The 13,351-nt window shown below is 43.7% G+C and overlaps 1 protein-coding gene across 1 annotated transcript in view; it reads left to right on the top strand.

Moving 5' to 3' along the window:
• Positions 1–13,351, top strand: part of EP300 (EP300 lysine acetyltransferase) — an 88,258-nt gene that overhangs the window by 34,592 nt on the left and 40,315 nt on the right. The window contains exons 3-6 of the mRNA XM_002721395.6: positions 2,083–2,259; positions 4,962–5,223; positions 6,359–6,472; positions 7,623–7,868. Coding sequence (XP_002721441.2) covers positions 2,083–2,259; positions 4,962–5,223; positions 6,359–6,472; positions 7,623–7,868 — 799 coding nt within the window. The remainder of the gene's footprint in view (positions 1–2,082; positions 2,260–4,961; positions 5,224–6,358; positions 6,473–7,622; positions 7,869–13,351) is intronic.

A 13,351-nucleotide genomic window follows, 5' to 3' on the forward strand; every position in this document is an offset into this window, starting at 1 on the left:
TTACAGCAAAAGTTGTACCCAAGAAGCAGGATATTTTTACATTTACAAGAATGTACAAGAATTAGTATAATATTGTGGAGAAGCAGTCGGGCCTCATGAAGCTCTTGGTGTTTACCTTAGTTTGTTTCTTTATTACTAGAGAGTTGAATACAGGAGGCAGGCATAACTGTTGCATACAGTGTATGCAAGCAGTGATAAAGAGATTGAACTTTGACAGTGACAGTGGCAGGAGGAGAAATTGAGAGAGAGGAAGAGTGATTATGATGGCTCCAAGTGAAGTTAACATAAATTTAGAAGAGAAGCTAGTTTTTTAAGTACATAGGGGTTACAAAATCAAATTACCTTTTTAAAAAAGATTTATTTTACTTGAAACTGAGAGTTAAATAGAGAAGAATTCCATCTACTGGTTCACTCCCCAATTGGCCTCAATGGCCGGAGCTGCGCCAATCCGAAGCCAGGAGCTTCCTCCGGGTTCCCGATCGATGCAGGTGCAGGGGCCCAAGGACTTGGGCCATCTTCCACTGGTTTCTTAGGCCATACCGGCACTGCAGGCGCCGGCTTCACCCACTACGCCACAGTGCCAGCCCCATTTTGTTCGTTTTTTTTTTTTTTTTTTAACGATTTATTTATTTATTTTGAGAGTGGGAGAGTCACGAAGACCTTTGATCTACTGGTTTACTCCCCATAACAGCCAGTACTGGACCAGTCCAAAGCCAGGAGTTTAATCTGGGTTTCCCACATGGATGGCAGGGACCCAAACACTCAGGCCATCCTCTGCTGCATTTCCAGGCTTTCAGCGGGGAGCTGGATCAGAAGTGGAGCAGCTGGGACACCAGCTAGCACCAATGCTGGCATCATACGAGACAGCTTCACCCACTGTACTATGGTGCTGGCTCCAAAGTCAAATTACTTTAAGGACTAAGCAGAAGACTTAAGAAATAGAACTGCTAGGTTTAAAATAGAAAAGAATGGTAAAGAGTCCAGAGTTTTTTGCATAGCCTACCTAAATTTAGAATCAAAAGGTTTTATAGGGGCCGGTGCTGTGGCATAGTGGGTGAGGCCACCGCCTGCAGTATCAGTATCCCATATGGGTGCCAGTTCATGTCCCGGCTGCTCCATTTCCATTCCAGCTCCCTGCTATGGCCTGGGAAACAGTAGAAGATGGCCCAAGTACTTGGGCCCCTGTACCCACATGGGAGACCCAGAAGAAGCTCCTGGCTCCTGATCAGCATGATTTTGGCTATTGCAGCCAACTGGGAAGTGAACCAGTGGATGGAAGACTTCTCTCTCTCTCTCTGCCTCTCCTCTCTGTGTAACTCTGACTGAAATCAATAAATAAATCTTTAAAAAAAAAAAAGTTTTATAAATACTGCCATTGTTCCTAAATTAGGAGCCAATGTTGTGGCACTACAGGTTAAGCCACCTCTTGCAATGCTGTCATCCTGTATCAGAGTGTCAGTTCAAGTCCTGGCTGATTGGCTTTCAGTCCAGTTTTCCTGCTAATCCACCTGGGAAGACAGCAGATGATGGCCCAAGGACTTGGGCCCCTCCTTGCCACCTATGTGGGAAACCTGGTTGAGATTCTTGGCTCCTGTCATTGGCGTGGCCCAGACCAGACTGTTGGGGCAATCTGGGGAGCTAACCAGAAGATGGAACCTCACTGAGCGATTGATCTTTCCGTCTCTGTCTGTCTCTCCCCTCCTTTCAAATAAATGTATTTTTTTAAAGGACAAATCCCATAAGCCACCAATTTTCTACCTTTTACATAAAGAAAATGCTGAAATACACATTAAAATGCTTTGACATGTCAAACTATAAAATGTCTAGGATTAAATGGTTGGTATTGTACTGAATTGAATTAGTCATGGTTTATACATTGAATGAAAGCCCATAAATATCATGTGTGTTACTCTGATGGACTGGAATGACAAACCTTGTTTAGTAGATACAATCATACTATATGTTTTCTGATGCAAGCAGAGGATTTCTTTTAAAATTTTCTTTATAATTAGGGAACAGGACAAGGAAGAGAATAATGCTCTAATCTGAGGAATAAAATTTTTCTCTGTTTCTTGCTCTTAGATGGGAATGATGAGCAACCCCAACCCTTATGGTTCCCCATATACTCAGAGTTCTGGACAGCAGATTGGAGCCAGTGGCCTTGGTCTCCAGATTCAGACAAAGACTGTACTACCAAATAGTTTATCTCCGTTTGCAATGGATAAAAAGGGTGTTCCCGGTGGAGGAATGCCCAACATGGTGAGTGCTAATTACAAACTTGTCTCAAACTGGCATTTTAACAAATGAATTGTGTTACTTTTGCACCTTCTATACATACTAGGATTTTTACACATGAGGAACCCAGTTTAGTAGATGACCCCTGTGAACCTGTGGTTTAATTCATTTTATATGGTATTTTGTTCTTGTGTGTCATGATCAGCAAGAATGCTTATCCAAACAGGAGCCACGGGTGCTGCCATCATGAAGTTACAGGGTTCTATCATTGAGTACCATTGGCTGGTGAACATTTCTGAAGGATAGGACAGTGGAAACTTTCTCTTTGGGAGAAGGACACTGGCACACAGGGTTCCAATTCTTAGGGACCATACTTACTGATTTTATTTGGTAAATACTACACAAAGCTAACTACTGTCTCAAAAGTTATATACTATTATTTTTCTGTATTTTTTAAGTTGACCCATAAAATTATACTTACAAGCAGTGGTTTTTGGAAAATTTTTCAGAAGCTTCTAACATTGATATTTTTCTAAAATAGCTCCATTTCTTGTTGTAAATTTATTGAGTAATTTCCTTTTTTAAAAAAAAATTGCTCTATAAGTAATTTTATTTCTGTTTCAGATGTTTTGTTTTTTGCTTTGTGTTACATGTTCACTGAATGCCTTTATTTCAGATAATCCGCTATGTGCTAGAGATGTAAAGATTAATAAAGCCATAGTATTTATGTCTTCAGAAATTGAAAACTAAATTTCTTCGAGAGTTTACAAAAAGTTAATTTTCTACCCACCCAAAACACCCCTGGTCTACCAACAAGCTTCACGTTGATCTTTTTTAAAATTCCTTTCTGCCTGCCTTCCTTCCTTCTTTTTTTTTTTTTTTTTTTACAAGCAGAGTTAAGACAGTGAGAGAGAGACAGAGAAAGGTCTTCCTTCCATTGGTTCAACCCCCAAATGGCCACTACGGCCGGTGCACTGTGCCGATACGAAGCCAGGAGCCAGGTGCTTCCTCCTGGTCTCCCATGCGGGTACAGGGCCCAAGCACTTGGGCCATCCTCCACTGCCTGCCCAGGCCACAGCAGAGAGCTGGACTGGAAGAGGAGCAACCGGGACAGAACCGGTGCCCCAACCAGGAGTAGAACCCAGGGTGCCAGCGCTGCAGGCGGAAGATTAGCCTAGTGAGCCACAGTGCCAACTTTAAAAGAGAACTAGACCAGTGTTGTGATGTTTTGGGTAAAGCTTCTGCATGTGACACTGGCATCCCTTATGGGCCCAGTTTGATTCCTGGCTGTTCTACTTCTGGCCCAGGTCCTTGCTGATGGCCTGGGAAAAGCAGTGGAGGATGGCTGAAGTGATTGGGTCCCTGCCACTCACATGGGAGACCTGGCTGATGCTCCTGGTTTAGACTGGCTCAGCCCCAGGCACCTGTGGCCATCTGGGGAGTGAACCAGCAGATGGAAGATCTCTCTCTAATTCTGACTTTCAAATAAATTAAAAAGCAAAATAAAAATCAGGGCCAGCATTCCATTTGAGTACCAGTTCTATTCCTGGCTGCTCTGTTTCCACACTGTCTCCCTGCTGATGGTTTGGGAAAAGCAGCAGCAGATGGCTTGGGTGCCTGGGCCCCTACCACCCACAAAGGAGACCCGGATGAGGCTCCTGGTTCCTTTGTTCCAGCTTCGGCCTGGCCCAGCCCTGGCCATTGAAGCCATATGAAGAGGGAACCAGCAGATGGGAGGATCTGTCCTTCCTTCCCTCTCTGTAACTCTTTGAAATAAGTAAATCCCTTTTAAAAATTTTTTTTCATTTTATTCAAAAGGCAGAGGGAGGAGGGGAAAGCGTGGGAAAAAGAAACAGAGACAGAGGTCTTCCATCCACCTACTCACCCCTCAAATGCCATAAGGAAACCAGAAGCCGATAACTCAGTCCTTGTCTTGCTTATGGGTGGCAGGGACTCAGGTTCTTAAGTTACCATCTGCTGCCTCGTAGAATACACATTAGCAGGAAGCTGGATTGAAAGCAGAGTAGTGGCTGGCGTTGCAGTGTAGCGGGTAGAGCCACTGCCTGTAGTGCCAGCATCCCATATAGGTGCCAGTTCGAGTTTCGGCTGCTCCACTTTCAATCCAGCTCTCTGCTGTGGCCTGAGAGGACAATGGAGGTTGGCCCCTGCTCCCACATGGGAGACCAGGGGGCTCCTGGCTCCGGATCAGCGCAGCTCTAGCGGTTGTGGCCAATTGGGGAATGGGCCAGTGGATGGAGGACCCTTCTCTTTCTCTCCCCACCCCTTCCTTCTCTGTGTAGCTCTGACTTCCATATGAATGAATAAATCTTTAAAAAAGAAAGCAGAGTAGCCAGGCATTCTCATGGAATATGGGCATCCTAAGCTGTGAATGTAACACTGCCACTGTTGCTCTTGAAAAACCTGGCAAGGACTTGCTAATCATGCTACCACCTCCTTGCTTTGCCCTCTCCCACTGGAATTTACCATGCCCTTCTCTTTGGTTTCGTTCAGTTTGTTGTGCATGTAATTAATTACATGGTGACGCTTTTTATTTTTTTACTAAATTGAGTTTATTGATGGTAGGAGCTATCATTTATTTATATTTGAAAATGTAGCATACTGTAAATCAGCAAGAGAGATTTTAATTTTAAATATCTAGGTCTTTGTTTATTAAGAGTTAGTACATTACACATAACATTAAGTGTCTTTATCATTCTAACCCTTAGGGCCAACAGCCTGCCCCGCAGGTCCAGCAACCGGGCCTGGTGACTCCAGTTGCCCAAGGAATGGGTTCTGGAGCACACACAGCTGACCCCGAAAAACGCAAGCTCATTCAGCAGCAGCTTGTTCTCCTTTTACACGCACACAAGTGCCAGCGCCGGGAGCAGGCTAATGGAGAAGTGAGGCAGTGCAACCTTCCCCACTGTCGCACCATGAAGAATGTCCTAAACCACATGACGCACTGCCAGTCAGGCAAGTCCTGCCAAGGTGAGTGGGTCCACGGGATGTAGGGATGGATAGGTCTAATACCTTGGTTGTGGTTATGATATTACAAACATACACATATGTAATTTAAACTCATCAAAATGTGTACATTAAGGCTGGTGCCGTGGCTCACTTGGCTAATCCTCCACCTGTGGCGCTGGCATCCTGGGTTCTAGGCCCGGTCGGGGAGGCAGTTCTGTCTCAGTTGTTCCTCTTCCAGTCCGGCTCTCTGCTGTGGCCCGGGAGTGCAGTGGAGGATGGCCCAAGTGCTTGGGCCCTGCACTCGCATGGGAGACCAGGAGGAAGCACCTGGCTCCTGGCTTCGGATCGGCACAGTGCACTGGCCATAGCAGCCAATTAGGGGGTGAGCCAACAGAAAAAGGAAGACCTTTCTCTCCACTCTGCCTCTCAAAGTGTACATTAAATGTGTATAATACTTCGTGTATCATTTATAACTCAAGCTTTTAAAAATTCCATTTTCTGGATGTACCATAGTTTATCATTCACCTAGTAAAGGACATCTAAGCTGCATACAACTTTTGGGAATTATAGAGAAGCATACAGTAAACATATAGTTACTCTGATGTCTTTACTGGTCATGTCTGTCTTAACTGTGTATTAGGAAATAATAAAAATTCAGTATCCTTTTAGGAATGAATATATAGGTATATGGTAGCAGAGGAAGGGTTAAAGGTCTTCCCCCATTGTGGTGATCTTCACTGAATTTGATTTGCCCCAACATCGCATCTTTTATGTATGATTATTTGATTGTCATGTAGGGAGATCATTTAATTTAACTTTACCCAGTTTAATACCCAGTTTGTGTATGGAATCATTAAAATCCTTTCATAGGCCTGTCTATGTCTGTCGTAACTTTGGTTAGAATTTGTTCACTCAGCAGCATATGGGTCAAATAGCATGTTGTGGGGAAATGGTTATAAAGGCAGACTGAGTTTCTGCAAATGGCTTGACGATTTTCTACCTGTTAATTTTAAAATGAGAGTATGAATTAGAGCTACCTGTTAAGGATGTTAGGAAGGTGACATGAGTAACATTTGTAAAATCTGTTAAATAATCAGTAAGTTAGCTATTAATGTGAGTATATAACCTGTTCATGGAAAATTTTTTTTTTCATTAGTGGCACACTGTGCATCTTCTCGACAAATCATTTCACACTGGAAGAATTGTACAAGGCATGATTGTCCTGTGTGTCTTCCTCTCAAAAATGCTGGGGATAAGAGAAATCAACAGTGTAAGTCATAAAATCTTTTGAAGGTTTATACCAAATGACTCTGGATGTAGATAGAGTACTTCTTGATGATGTGAAATACTTGTGATTACCTGGTGCTATTTTAAATGAAAATGAAATGTACTGAGTTGACGGAATGTTTATTTTGGTTTTTCTGCTTCCCATTAACCTCATATTAATGAATAGATTGAACTGCTTTAATAGCTAAAATAAGACTCAGGAACTTTCAAATTCATTCTTTATTTAAAAAAAAAAATAGCTGATGTTACATTTCAAGTACGAGGAAACATTATTGTTCTGGCACTAAACAAGTTGCTGTTTGGTACCTGTGATCTAAATACTCAAGATAGTTTGAAATTATTTAAATAGAGAATTGAGACTGATTTTTATAATTTTAAAGAAGCACTTAGAGAAAAGTCATAAGTAATACCATGTGAATAGAAATAGGGAGGCCTGGTGTTATGGCCTAGTGAATTAAGCAGCCTCATGCAATGCCAGCATCCCATGTGAGTGCCATTTTGAGTCCTAGCTGCTGCACCTGCAGTCTGGTTCCCTGCTAATATACCTAGGAAAGCAGTGGAAGCCTCTGCCACTCATGTGGGAGGCCTGAACACAGAGTTGAGGACTCCTGGTTTTGACCTGGCCCAGACCTGGCCATTACAACCATTTGGGGAGTGAGTCAGTAGATGGAAGATCTCTCTCTCTCCCTCTGTGTGTTTCCCTCTCTTTCTATAACTCTGCCTTTCAAATAAATCAATCTTCTAAAAATAATAAAAGGAATAGGAAATTCACTTGAGAGGGAAAACCCCGTGAATTTCACTGTTGAAATAATAAATAAAGGGACCATTTCTCTCCTATCATATTTGCAGAAATGATGCTATTTGGTGGCATTTGTGTGACTGTAAGATATGCATACACAGGTGGCTGTAAGAAGCCGTATGTTGTTTTTACACTAAAAATCCCCTTTGATCAAGCAGTTCTATATCTACTAAAATTTTTAAGAAACTAGTGGGAGACAAGATACATGCACTGTGATGTTTTATAACCAAACAACAATTTTGTTTTTCTTTTTTTTTTTTTTTTTTCAAATTTAATCAAACATGTTAGTCTCTCTCTCTTACCAACTTTAATCCCTATCTTTTGTCTTCTCTAGCAATTTTGACTGGCGCACCTGTTGGATTAGGAAACCCTAGCTCTCTAGGGGTGGGTCAGCAGTCTACCCCCAGCCTAAGCACGGTCAGTCAGATTGATCCCAGTTCTATAGAAAGAGCCTATGCAGCTCTTGGACTACCCTACCAAGTAAATCAGATGCCGACCCAACCCCAAGTGCAAGCGAAGAGCCAACAGAATCAGCAGTCTGGGCAGTCTCCCCAAGGCATGCGGCCTATGGGCAACATGAGTAAGTTTGTGTCCTGGTAATGGATGTGATGTCAGGTGTGTGTGTGAATGACATCTGTAAATGCAGGACTAAGTCCTTATTTTACCTTTTTCTCTATTTTTTCTTTTGCTACATGATAATTTTCCAAAATTTTTGGATTATAACTCAGAAGAACCCTTAAAAGTTTATCTACCAGATAATAACTGCCATTAGTGTATATTTTTCTTGATCTCTTTTTTGCATATGTGTTTACATGTGCAGAAATGGGATCCCATGATTTCATATCTTTAACACTATGTAGATACTTTGATATTTAATACACAGTATATCCTTTTGAATGTACAAGGAGTCTTCAAAAAGTTTATGGAAAATAACATGAAAAACTATGCATGGTTTTCGAAAATACTTTGGACCATGAACTTTTGGAAGCATCTTCGTATACTATTTCATTAAACAGTCTTTTACAGTTGGACATTAGGATTTCTAGGGTTGTTTTTTTTTTTTTTTTTTTTTTTTTTTTTCCCTAATAATTTACTTTATTCAGAAGTCAGAGTGAGAGATCACTCTTCCATCCACTGGTTCATTCTACAACTGGCTACAACGGCTGGGACTAGCCTAAGACAAATCCAGGTTCCCAAAGCTCTGGATCTCCCAGACACTCATGCCATCCTCCACTGTTTTCCCAGGCTCATAAGCAGAGAGCTGGAACAGAATTTGAGGAGCCCCAACTCAAACTGTAAGCTATACAAACAGTGGCTCAATTGGTACACCAGAATGCTGGCCCTACTTGTGTTTTAAACATCAAAACAGAAATATTTGTGTCAGGGTTTGAGGTTTGTAACATGCAGAGAAATTACTGTTAATGGAGATGATTGATCAGGAGGAATAGTGTACCTTTTTTTTTTTAATTTATTTGAAAGAGTTACACAGAGAAGGAGAGGCAGAGAGAGAGCGAGCGAGCGAGCGAGCTGGATTGGAAGTGGAGCAGCCGGGACTCAAACTGGTTCCCATATGGGATGCCAGCCCTGCAGGCTGCAGCTTTACCTGCTGTGCCACAGCGCCGGCCTCCAGTGTACCCTTTCAACAACTCATATTTCTTGAATGCCTAACCTCTTCTTAAGATAGGAATAAGAGCAAAAGAGGATGAGAAGGATTCTAGCATCCTAATTTTGGGTCTGTTCATTTCTCTGCTTGTGTGTGATGAAAATTTTGCTTTATAACCATCCCTTTGCTACCAAGCAGTTAAACATCTTATGCACTTTATTTTTTTAAAAAAAGATTTATCTATTTATTTGAAAGGCAGAGTTATAGAGAGGCAGAGGCAGAGAAAGAGAAGTCTTCCATCCACTGGTTCACTCCCCAAATGGCTGCAGTGGCTGGAGCTGGACCAATCCGAAGCCAGGAACCACCAGCTTCTTCCGGGTCTCCCATGTGGGTGCAGGGGTCCAAGCATCTGGGCTGTCTTCTACTGCTTTCCCAACCATAGCATAGAGCTGAATCAGAACTAATATGGCTTATCGGCGCTGCAGGTGGTGGCTTTACTCACTACGACACAGCACCAGCCTCTGAGACATTTATTAAAATAGATGCCAGAGGGGACCAGTGCTGTGGTGTAATGGATTAAGCCTCCACCTGCAGTGCTGGAATCTCATATGGTACCATTTCTTCTCCCTGCTGCTCCTCTTCAGATCCATATCTCTGCTATGGCCTGGGAAAGCAGTAGAGGATGGTCCAAGTGCTTGGGCCCCTGCTCCCACGTGAGAGATCCAGAAGAAGCTCCTGGATTCGGATTGGCTCAGCTGCAGCTGTTGCAGTCATCTGGGAGTGAAGCAGCCGATGGAAGGCCTTTCTCTCTCTCTCCCTGTCTTTGTCTGTAACTCAAATTAAAAAAAAAAAAAAATAGATGTCAGAGCTTACCTTATGCAGCAGGCTAAGCCACTGCTTGGGATGCCTACACCCTTTATTGACCCCTGCTTCAGTCTCCAGTCCAGCTGATAATGGCCCAAGTACTTGTATCCCTCCTACTCATGGGGGACCATGGGGCACCCACATATAATTCCTGAATTCTGTTGACCTGGCCTATCCTGAGCTGCTTGGGGCTATTGAGGAATCAAAGATTTCTCCCTCCTTCTCGCTGTCTCTCTCTTTCCCTTCTACCCCTCTCTCTAGAATGCTGCCTTTCAAATGAAAAAATAGAACTTGTATGGGAGTGGATGGTGGAATTGTTGTAAATCAGGATAAGCTGCCACTTGCTAAGACTCTGGCATCCCACATCCAAGTGCTGCTTCTAGTCTTGGCTGTGCAACTTCCAATGCAGCTTCCTGCTGATGCGCCTGGGAAATCAGGGTAAGATAGCCCGAGTGCGTCAGCCCCTGACACACATGTTGGAGACCGATAGAGAGCTCCTGGCTTCTAGCTTTGGCCTGGTCCTGTCTGTTGCTGCCATTTGGGGAGTGAATGGAAGAGATACACATATCCGTCTAACAGCCTGCCTCTCTCCTCTCTGCATTTCAAATAAATAAATGAATCTTTAAAATAAAAACTTTAAAATGGGGCCAACTCTGTAGTGAGTAGGTGAAGCATCTGCTTGTGGTACTGGCATCCCATATGGGAGCTGGTTCAAGTCCTGGCTGCTCCATTTCCAATCCAGCTCCGTGCCAAAATTTTTTAAAATGTTATAGTATGTTTTTCTCTTAAAACATTTTTTAGCCAGCGCCGCGGCTCACTAGGCTAATCCTCCGCCTTGCGGCGCTGGCACACCGGGTTCTAGTCCTGGTCAGGGCACTGGATTCTGTCCTGGTTGCCCCTCTTCCAGGCCAGCTCTCTGCTGTAGCCCAGGAGTGCAGTGGAGGATGGCCCAAGTGCTTGGACCCTGCACCCCATGGGAGACCAGGAGAAGCACCTGGCTCCTGCCATCGGATCAGCGCGTTGCGCCGGCCGCAGCGCGCCGGCCGCGCCGGCCATTAGAGGGTGAACCAACGGCAAAGGAAGACCTTTCTCTCTGTCTCTCTCACTGTCCACTCTGCCTGTCAAAAAATAAAAAAATAAACATTTTTTAAGATTTAGATATCCCTCACTACTATGTTCATGTTGTGTTTTGTTCTGAAATTGTTCTTGGTGATGAATTCTTTCTGTAGCAGCGTGTGAAGTATTCACTGTACTTATTATTTAAAACAAAAATTCAGCTGTCCCTTAGTATTGGAGGTGGCAAGGATGGAAGTTTCAGAACTAAACCCCCCAACTGTTGTGGATACCAAAATTCATAGATACTCAAGTCCGTTATATAACATTATGCATTTGTAGATAAACTGCTTAAATCATACTCCATATTCTTTTAATCATCTCTGATGACTTAGAATACTTAATACAATGTAAATAGTGGTAATATTGTTTTATAGGGAATGATGACAAGGAAAAAAGTGTACATGTTCAGTGCTGGAATTTTTTATGTGTTATTTTCAATTTGTAGAATTAAATCTGCGATGAGGGAACCATAGTTTTTTATTTATTTATTTTTAATCATTTATTTGAAAGAGTTACAAAGAAGGGGAGGCAAAGGCAGAAAGAGAGATCTTCTATCCACTGGTTCCCTCCCCAAATGGCCGCAACAGCTGGGGCTGGGCCAGGCTGGAGCCAGGCGCTTTATTCAGGTTTCCTACTTGAGTGCAGGGGCCCAAGAACTTGGGCCATCTTTGCTGCTTTCCCAGGCACATTAGCAGGAGCTGGATCAGAAGTGGAGCAGCCGGGACTCTGGTGCCCATATGGGATGCAGGTGCTGCATAGGCAGTGGCTTTACCTGCTACGCCACATCGCCAGCCCCTGTTTTTTGTTTTTGTTTTTGTTTTTTTTTTTTTAATTTCTTTTAAAAGATAAGTTCATTTCAGGGACCAGCACTGTGGCACAGTGCTAACCTGTGGCACAGCAGGTTAAGGGTAGTGCTGGTTGGCGTCCTGGCTGCTCCACTTCAAATTCTTCTCCCTGCTAATAGCCTGGGAAAGCAGCAGAAGATGGCGCAAGTGCTTGAGCCCTTGCACCCACACGGTAGACTGGGTGTAGCTCCTGGCTTCAGCCTTGCCCAGCCCTGGCCAGTGGAACCATTTGGGTATGAAACAGCAGATGAAAGGTGCCCTCCTCCCCCACCTGTCTCTCCTTCTGTCTCCCTCTCTAATTCTGTCTTTCAAATAAATAAATGAATCTTTAAAAAAATTTATTTGAAAGGCAGAATGACAGGGAAAGTCAGAAAGAGAGAGAGAATCTTCTGTCTACTGGTTCACTCCCCAGATGACTGCAACAGCCATGGTTGGCTGATCCAGACCGAAGCCAGGAGCCAGAAACTCCATCTACTCACAAGTGGGTGGTAGGAATCCAAGTACTCAGACACCAGATTGGAAGCAGAGCAGCTGGGACTCATCCTGGCCCTTCAGTATGGGACTGTGGTGTTACAAGCAGCTGAACTGACTGTAGCACGTTGGCAGCCCCCAACTGTATTTTAATGTAATGGTATTTATTTATTTTTAAAGAGTTATACAAAGGGAGAGAGACAGATCTCTCTGCTGATTACTCCCCAGATGGCTGCAATAGCCAGGACTGGGCCAGGCTGAAACCAGGAGCCAGGAGCTTTATCTGGGTGTCCCACATTGAGTATCAGGGGCGCAAGCACTTGGGCCATCTTCTGCTGATTGCAGAAGCAGGGAGCTGGATTGGAAGTGAAGCATCTGGATGCAAACCAGCCCCCATATGAGATGCTGGTGTCAGGAAAGTAGTTCTCATGGCCAGCGCCGCGGCTCACTAGGCTAATCCTCCGCCTTGCAGTGCCGGCACACTGGGTTCTAGTCCCAGTCAGGGGACCGGATTCTCCACAACACTAGCAACAGAAAGGACTGGATATCTAATTAGAAATCTGGGAAGAAAATTCATCCCAAAATTAAGGCCATTAAAAAAACATGTGTGTATATATCCCAACTGTGATTTAAAATCTTAGGTCAAGGCAGATTTAAGGAAAGATGGTATTATGGTGTATCTATTCCCCATTTCTTTCTTTTCCTATATATAAAGATTTTTTATTTACTTGAAGGGCAGAGTTACAGAGAGGCAGAGGCGGGGCGGGGGAGGGGGGGGTCTTCCATCCACTGGTTCACTCCCCAGATGGCCGCAATGGCCAGAGCTGTGCCTATCCAAAGCCAGGAGCCAGGAGTTTCTTCTGGGTCTCCCACATTGTACTGGCCCAAGGACTTGAGCCATCTTAAACTGCTTTCCCAGGCCATAGCAGAGAGCTGGATTAAAAGTGGGGCAGCCGGCACTCATACCAGCACCCATATGGGATGTCAGCACTGCAGGCAGCAGCCTTACCCACTACACCACGCCGGCCCCTCTACTTCCTATTTCTAACACATGAATAAATTGTTTCTCAGGAATTTTATCTTGAAATTTTTAGACCTTTCTAAAAAATGGGAGTAGTCCAGTATAGACCCTGTACATAGCTAGATGTGCTGATATTATTACAT

The sequence above is a fragment of the Oryctolagus cuniculus genome, chromosome 11 (genome assembly GCF_051225735.1).
Source record: "Oryctolagus cuniculus isolate XC-2025 breed Fujian yellow rabbit chromosome 11, ASM5122573v1, whole genome shotgun sequence".
Taxonomy (NCBI): Eukaryota; Metazoa; Chordata; class Mammalia; order Lagomorpha; family Leporidae; genus Oryctolagus; species Oryctolagus cuniculus.